This window comes from Aythya ferina (assembly GCF_964211825.1).
Source record: "Aythya ferina genome assembly, chromosome: 1".
NCBI classification, from domain to species: domain Eukaryota; kingdom Metazoa; phylum Chordata; class Aves; order Anseriformes; family Anatidae; genus Aythya; species Aythya ferina.
In genome coordinates, this window is record NC_140296.1 from 128,073,803 (window position 1) to 128,082,625 (window position 8,823).

Consider the following 8,823-nt stretch of genomic DNA (forward strand, 5'->3'; position numbering starts at 1 on the left):
CCACATGGCTTGCTTAGCTACAGATGGACTTTTTCAGTGTCCTTTATCATACGACCAAGTAATAATATGTCGTTTTTCATGGTAACTTGCCAATAGTTTCTATCTGTCTACAGGCCTCAAAATAGCCTCACTGTAAATTATCACAGTAAACTGTAAGTCCCATTACTTCAGTCTAATGTTGCTATTAATGAGTGTTGCTGGAGTTCTGTTGCAGTTGACCTCTACTTGGTAGGCTGGTCTCAGTAAAATATTTCCTCTTAATTTCAGAGGACAGAGCAGCATACTTGAGCAGGGGTTCCTTTCAATAGCAAGCAGCCAGTTGGACAAAACCCTGAGAAAGAAAATCAAGGACCAAAAAAGGTATCAAAAAAGGAGAAAGTGATATTAAAACCATAAAAATGTTGTTGCTAAGCATTTCTAATTACAGTTCACATATAAATGTGTTCCTCCTGTGGGAACATGCATACAAGAGTGGCATTTTCTGTAATGTAGCTTGGGCACTGAGGGGTGTATAAGCATTTTGTCCTTCCATTTTTTTTTTCTGTTTATACAGATGCTATGGAGAAGAACAAAGAAAGGCTCAACCTTTTCCTAATACACCATGTGTATTTCCTAATACACACTGTTCTCTTCTGCCCAGCCATACTTCCAGTGCCACACATTGCCCATATCTGATCCGCTGTTGTAGGATAAAAAGCATAAAGGAAATGGTATCTGTTCTCCCTAGGCTGGTTCTAACAGTAAATTACACATGTGAATGAGGAGAATTTCCATGTTCTCCATTACAGGCATACAGTCCCAAGCTCTCATCTTAGATCCAGCAACAGGATTGGATCTACTTATTGTCTCTTTTAATCATACAGGGGCCTTATTTGAGACATTAAAAAGAAACAGGAAGAACAATGAAATGATAGAATAGGAGGAACAAAAGTCAGTATGCTTTGAAACATAAGATTTGATTATCCCAGTCATAACAGTGCCTAATAATACTGGACGATAGTAACAAGACTTATAAATCAACATTAAATGATAAAAGTATTTAAAAAAATCCCTTTTTCTTCCAAAGAATAAAACCCAACCATCAATACCACAAGCTCACTCTCAGCTCTGACTATTGTCTCTTTCTGTGTCATGGACCATCAAGAGGGTAGAGTCTGGCAGGCCAGATTTAGGGCAGAATATCTCGCTTTATGCGTAGCATCCTCTATTTCCAAGGCCGTTAAATGATGTCTGTGATGACACTTGCACAACTCAATTGGAAGTTTTTTTAGATGTAAATGAAGCTATAAATTTAATAGAGTTGTTTTCCAGGCTTACATGAATTAAGGCTACAAAACCTATGGAGATACTTAAAGTTCAAACAACCAGGATCGCACTTGCCACTTTGGATTTTGCAGTGGTTTCTGTCGCACAGTTGTCTTTTCATGTCAAGGAAATTTAGCGTGCTGTGTCACTCATAACACTTGCATGAAAGCTATCATGCTAGGAAATCCACTCTGCTGCTGTCTATTGATTTTGATCAGTAGTTTTCAGGTTCCCTGGTGACAGTGTTTAAAGCCTGCTTCAAACTGCATAAAACCGGTGGTTATTTTTTAATCCAGCTTCAGATTTACGGTCATTCAGTACAACTTTTCTTTAATCCTTACAATACACCAATCGTTTTAACCAACAATTCTATTTTCTCTCTCTCTTTCTCTCTCAAAATAAAAATGGAAAAAAAAAAATCTGCTCTTTCTCATCAGGGATAATCCTTCATTTGCCAGACCAAAACAAGGAAGTCTTCACCTTTCTGTACAAGGCAAGACTTTGCTAATTGCTTCAGCTTCTGTTTGTGCTATGACAACCTATCTTTGAGACATAAGCCTATCAGTTCTGGTTGCCTATGATAAATTGATTCAGAAGCCACCAAAGATGGCAGCGAACCTCCTCAGCCCATGCAACTCAGAACGCCTGCTGCTTCCCCGTCTGCTTGTGCTCATCCACACTACCATGTCAGGCTGAAAGCACTTTCCATGGGGGAGATCAAGTGGAAGCGTTTTTTATAAAGAGTGGCTACTGGAGAGGTGTGATGCTGTCTGCATTGTACCACAAGATCTATCACCACACGAAGGTTGACCATCAGTAAGAAGTAAGGAAAGGAACAGCAACTGGTTTTTTTTTGGCCTCTATGGAAGCAGAAAGATGTCTAGCAGGATTTTTAAAAGCAGCTGTTCTGAATGTTTTGCCTTCCACCTATCTAAAGCTTTTGGTAGTTTGAAACTGATAGTCTCCCTACAAAATCGTTTGTTCCTGAACAGAACTTCTCAGCTTGACTCTTGGGGGAAAATAAAAGTTTGATTGCTGGTGGCCATTTGCTTTAATATAGAAAGTATGAAATAGTGGCAGCCTGACTTCAAATTTGTCAGGAAGTCCATGTCTCTTCACATTCCTCGATATTTAATTCAAGGTACTTAGCACAGTAACATGTAACATATGACACTTTCACAAGCTGTAGCTTTACTGCTCATTAGTCTGTGCTCCTTAGCAAGATTTTCCATGACCCTATGGTCAATAGTCCACTTTTCTAAGTAAGCTATCTACCTTCAAGCATGTTTACTTGGCAGTAGCATTAGACTGGAATAAGAAATCAGAGTTCAAAGATATTCAAAATGAGAACGGGGTAGCACTATCCTCATTTGTCCTTTTATTATCCTATAATGCAAGAAGAAAGCATACTGCATACTTTTTTTTTTTTAATTATTGTTATTTTTTATTTTTATTTGTATTTATTTTTCTTCTACTGGTATACTCACAGCTTCCAGTAAAGATTTGGGTTCTGTTGTGCTAAGACAGACCTCAGGAATGAACAGTCTAAGCACTTGTGACAAGCAAATGAAACACTTTTAGTACCGTTTTCAGATATAAAAGCAGAATGGATCAACTTGCCTGCAATCATGTAGAAAGCCAAGGGTGGAACAGCACCTTGAACTCAGCCCTCTGATTGTCAGATCTGCACTTTCTTCACACTCATGAGTATACATGTCTGTCTTTGAACTACTACAGGGGGATATAACGCTGCACCAGAGCTTTGTGAGTGCTAGCTCACAGAGCTATTTCTGCAGAGCAGTTCCAAGCGCACTGAATGCAGAGCTCTCTGAATACTTTGCAGTCAGCTCTGTGCAGCATGTCATCCAGGCAAGGAATTCACTGCCATAAGAGGATGTTGAGTCAAAGGCTCTAGCTGAAGCTGAGTTTCTTGAAGGGTTGAAAAACAGCCTGGTTAGTTCAGGCAAAGGCACCACCTTTCTGGTTTTTGTTTTTGTTTTGTTTTGTTTTGTTTTTGTACATGTGTGTATGTGGGGGGGGTGGGGGGCTAGTGGTGTGGCTGTGGTTTATACTGGGTCTAGTGCTGCTGGTTCTAAGTTTGGGTTCTGACACTGAGTGATGAATCAAGCAGACAGAAAACTAGTAACTGTGATTTTTCACTGGGAGAAGAGTCCCTATTTTATTTAGTTTTTGGATTGTTTTGCCCAGGATTGGCAGATGGAGTCTTTTCTCTTGCTTAGAACTTCATCAGAAGTTTCTCACACAACTTTCAGCATATGTGTTGCTCACTGTGAAGAAAGCATATACCAGGCTAGACAGGAAATCTGTTCCTTTGCACTTTTGTTTCTGCCAGTGCTGGTGAACAGAGTATGCAGAGTAGCTGTGATTACAGCACAGCTAGAGCTTGTGTATTTTAAGTTTGTACTCCAGCAGCACCCCCCAACCCCAACCCCAAAGAAAACAAAACATGGGGATAAATAAGGGGAAGAGGAGGCAGAAACCCTCCCTTAGGTCAGGAGGTTAAGTATTTTTGGACTGCCAAGGTGGTGATCTTAAGTGAGGGTAATGTATAATGCAGTGAAAAGCTAATGAGACCAGGCCTGTTAAACACGGACCTGGTGTTGCTTATCTCTGTAATGCTTCAAATTACACAGGCCCAGGTTGTATTTGATCACCTCTCCTGCTTTGACAAAGTGAGCAGCAGGCTTTTATATAATGTACATGATCATATACTGTAGGGAACAATCCTGCGCTGGCAGGGGAGGGAAGCTGATGACATAATGGGTCTTTTCCATCTCAAAGTTATGTGATTCATCAATTAAATGAATTCAGTGGGATAAAGCAGCATGAAAGGGCAATTTCCCTGTAATACACTGCCTGCTGATTAACTCTTCCCTCCCAATTCCAGCCACACTGCTCGGGATCCATCCCTATGCGGGCCAGCTTGGGCGATGCAGACCTGTCTGCTACCGAGTGCACAGTGGGATGGGGCTGGGCAGCACCAGCACCAGCACCATCATCACCGTCAGCAACAGTAGCAGCAGCAGCAGCGCTGCCCCACGTCCAGCCGCTCCCAAGCGGGGGTGCTGGGAGCACTGCAGGCGCATGCAGCATCGCGCTCCGTGCGGGGTGTGCAAAGCCCTGCACCACGCCGGCTGCTCCCCCGCAGCTACCCGGTGTCCCGCAGCGGGCGGGCGGTGCGGTGGGGAGCGGGGCGGCCCCGCATTGCGTCGGGGGCCGCGCTGGAGGCGGCGGCGGCGGGGTGCGGAGCGGTGCGGAGCGGGGGCAGCGCTGCCGCCCGCCCCCCTCCAGCCCCCTCCCGCCCGCCGCCCGAGCTGCACCAAACAGCTCTCGGGTTTGTGCTGATAGCGCAGCGTCAAGACATGGCTCGAGTTGGCTCCTCGCTCTTATGCATTCAGCAGCCCTCTCGCTCCTGCCACACGCGGCCAGCTCCTGCCTCCTCCTGCTGCTGCTGCTGCTGCTGCCGGGACGAGCCAAGACCCACTCCGGAGATGCGGCTGCAGGACTGCGGCTCTCTTACATCTCCCCAGCCGCCGCTGCCCAGCGCCCGGCTGCTTCTCCAACTACCTTAAAGGAAAAGAGCGGGAGAGCCAGCGGCTAATCTAGGACTCCTTCCTTTTATTTATTAACTCAAGCCTTTTGGAAAAGGTACTTTGCGCTCTCTTCCATCCCCCACCTCCCCCACTGCGGTTCTCGGTAGAAACTAATTAAACCCACTCGCCCTTGGTGCAGCCTAAGACAGTGTATGAATATTTCAGTGTCTTGCAGGCAGTCCTGTAAAGCGATCGCAGTATTATTAAAACGGGCGCAAGAGGAGGAGGAGGAGGGTTGAGTTTGCCGCTGCGGTTTTTGTTTTGGTTTGTATTTTTTTTTTTTTTTGGATGCTGCTGCAAGACGACTTGACGCATTCTGGCACTGGCGCCTACTCCTAACCAGCGCATCTCACTCGGAGCAGGTAAGGAAAAGACCCTTCTCCCCTGTTCTGCTGGACTCTATTTTGGACAGGTTGGGTCTGGGACATCGATCTACCTTCCCTTGTCTCTGCCTCAGTTGTGTCTAGCTGCTGCAAAGCAGAAGGGAGATTCTCCACTCTCCCTCCCTTAATCCCCTCGATCGGTGTGATGAAGTTGTCAGTACTCAGCTAAGTCTCCACTATGTGAAGTGGGGCGTGTGGTGGTCAGGAAACTTATGGCAGGAGCTGACCCCACTGAAGTTGCCTGGGAAGCCCTCCCAATGCACTCAGGGCACAGGAGGGCTATGGGTCCCGTCCTGTCCCAGAAGCCCCATTGCTTGTCCGTGGATGTGTGGGAATGCGTAGGGTTCTGCATGTGCTGCCGTAGTGGGCAGAGAGGGATGTTCTTGCTGGTGTGAAAGCCAATCCATTGCGCCTGAGCGTGTGTGAGTGGTGGGGCTTGGGGGTTGGTTTATGCTGTTTCTCTCCTCCCTGGCAGCCTCCTTCCTGCAAGTAAGCTTTATGCCTTCAAAAGCAAGAGTATCGCCATCCCTCTCTCTTTGGCGCACAAGAGGAGAAGACCAGGGCACTGGGGAGGGGGGTGGGGGGGGCAGGTGATGGAAATTTGCTGAGTTGGCATTGCAAGGACTCACCTCCCAGGCTCCCCGTGATTTATTTATTTATTTATTTGTGTATGTGTGTGTGTGTGTGTTGTGTGTGTGGTAACTTCGAGACAGCAACCGTGGCAATGGTCGAGTCGTCGAGAAAAGCAGACGGATCGAGTTAAAGGCAAAAGGAGACGTCTGGGGAGGGAACCCCAGCCTGGGGGTGAACCCCAGACACCTTCAGCCTCCCAGCTTGGGGGGACAGGACCCCTCACCTTATCTGCCCTCTTCCCCCACCCTCCTAAAGGTACTCCTTCTCTCTTTCTTCACCCTCCCTTCATTCCTGATGCCTATTCCTGCATCCCACCTCTCTTTTCCCATTTTGGATATTTCCATCTTGTAGGCTTTTCATGCATCCCTTCTTCAAGCCTCTCCATCCCCACTCATTCTGCAGACTCTGAGAGTCCTCTGCCTCCCACCCTCCTGACATCCTCCACTGAACTGCCCTTGGACTTTCTGTTCTCCTCCATTCTCGTCCCCACTCTCAAGCCCCTCTCCCTCTCTTCTCCTCCCCTGGCCCTGGTTCCCACTTCCTTTGTGCCACAATGACCGTGATGGCTGGAGAGAACATGGATGAGACTTCTGCGCTACCTGGCCACCCCCAGGATAGCTACCAGCCCGCTGCCCACGATGACCATGAGTGCTGTGAGCGCGTAGTGATAAACATTGCTGGACTACGCTTTGAGACGCAGCTGAAGACATTAGCCCAGTTTCCCAATACACTGCTGGGCAACCCCAAGAAGCGCATGCGGTACTTTGACCCCTTGCGCAATGAGTACTTTTTTGACCGGAACCGGCCCAGCTTTGATGCCATCCTCTACTACTACCAGTCTGGAGGGCGGCTTCGCCGGCCGGTCAATGTGCCCTTGGACATGTTCTCTGAGGAGATAAAATTTTATGAGCTGGGTGAGGAGGCCATGGAGAAGTTCCGGGAAGATGAAGGGTTCATCAAAGATGAGGAGAGACCCTTGCCGGAGGGGGAGTACCAGCGCCAAGTATGGCTCCTCTTTGAGTACCCAGAGAGCTCTGGGCCTGCAAGGGTCATTGCAATAGTCTCTGTCATGGTGATCCTCATCTCCATTGTGATCTTCTGCCTAGAGACATTACCCGAGCTGAAGGAGGACAAGGAGTATACAGTGCATCGCACTGACAACACCACCCAGGTCTACAAATCCAATATCTTCACAGATCCTTTCTTTGTTGTGGAGACCCTGTGCATCATCTGGTTCTCCTTTGAGCTGGTGGTGCGCTTCTTTGCTTGCCCCAGCAAGACTGAATTCTTCAAGAATATCATGAACTTCATTGACATTGTAGCCATCATCCCTTATTTCATCACCCTGGGCACTGAGATGGCTGAGCGGGAGGGGACTCAGAAAGGAGAGCAGGCCACCTCCTTGGCCATCCTGAGAGTCATCAGACTGGTAAGAGTCTTTCGAATCTTCAAACTCTCCCGGCACTCTAAGGGCCTCCAGATTTTGGGACAGACCCTCAAAGCGAGTATGAGAGAGCTAGGTTTACTAATCTTTTTCCTCTTCATTGGGGTGATCTTGTTCTCTAGTGCAGTGTATTTTGCTGAGGCTGAAGAACCTGAGTCTCATTTCACAAGTATCCCTGATGCTTTCTGGTGGGCGGTGGTATCCATGACCACTGTGGGCTATGGTGACATGTACCCTGTGACAATTGGAGGCAAAATCGTAGGCTCCTTGTGTGCCATCGCTGGTGTGCTGACAATTGCCCTGCCTGTACCTGTCATCGTGTCCAACTTCAACTACTTCTACCACCGAGAAACAGAAGGGGAAGAACAGGCTCAGTTACTTCACGTTAGCTCCCCTAATTTAGCATCTGACAGTGATCTCAGCCGCCGCAGCTCCTCCACAATCAGCAAATCTGAGTACATGGAAATCGAAGAGGATATGAATAATAGCATAGACAATTTTAGAGAGGCTAATCTCAGAACTGGCAACTGCACTATAGCCAACCAAAACTGTGTTAATAAAAGCAAGCTGCTGACCGATGTATAAACAAAAAACCAAAATCCTCACTCACAGCTTGAAGACTTAGGTGACACAGTCACACTTTGTAGATGCTTTACTGATAGTCTTTGAATGCTTTATTTACCTCGTAAATGCATTGTTGCATTGCGAATTTTTGCTCAGCGATAAACAAGCTTCCAGGATCCATGAAAGACACAATTTTGTTTATTTAAAAAAAAAAAAAAAGAAAACAAAACCATTTTCCATCTAGTAAATGAGAACCATTTGAACTAGTTTAGTTTTAAACTGTATGATGCTAGACCTAATCTTTTCCTCTTCCCCCCACCCCATTTTTTTTTTCAATGAAGTTAATTTAAGTATTACAGTTTTTAAAACTATAAAGCATATGCATGGATTCCAGTAAAAATATTCTGCAAAAATGCACAGTTTCAAGGAAGTGCATCAGATAATAACAAAAAAAAGGATTAACATGCAGCAAGCATTTGCCATTGTTTTTACAAAGGAGTGCAATTTTTCCTTCCATCCCCTATGTGACAGATTATATAGTTCCAGTCTACAGACCAACGCAGCACCTTATTTAAATACAGTTAAGGCTGGTCTTTTTTGCTCTCCGTAGAAGAACAAATAACAAACAAAACTGAAGATAAAACATCTGCAATGCTGCTAAGTTCTCTTACATGCAGGTGATTTAAACACACTTTTCCTTTTCCCTGTCCAGAACTGGATACAAAACTTATAGTCCCTCTGTTGCAAGATAGCACAATGGAGTTTAAGATAAGCATGTTTGAATTTGATACTATTTATTTTATAATCGCATGCCTGAAACTTTACCTCAGACAATAGCGGATAAGCTTTCGTTTGAACTGAATCTTCTAAAAATAGGTCC

At 45.8% G+C, this 8,823-nt stretch overlaps 1 protein-coding gene and 1 long non-coding RNA gene across 2 annotated transcripts in view; both read left to right on the forward strand.

The window, feature by feature from the left end:
- Positions 1-4,672: 4,672 nt before the first annotated feature.
- Positions 4,673-5,681, forward strand: LOC311445642. Its single transcript, XR_014698556.1, has 2 exons — positions 4,673-4,974; positions 5,085-5,681. It is a non-coding gene; the product is annotated as an uncharacterized lncRNA (long non-coding RNA).
- A 670-nt stretch (positions 5,682-6,351) lies between these two features.
- Positions 6,352-8,823, forward strand: part of LOC311445636 (potassium voltage-gated channel subfamily A member 1) — a 5,046-nt gene continuing 2,574 nt past the window's right edge. Inside the window, exon 1 of the mRNA XM_084537928.1 lies at positions 6,352-8,823. This exon is cut by the window's right edge and continues 2,574 nt beyond it. Coding sequence (XP_084394054.1) covers positions 6,489-7,964 — 1,476 coding nt within the window. The 5' untranslated portion in view covers positions 6,352-6,488 and the 3' untranslated portion in view covers positions 7,965-8,823.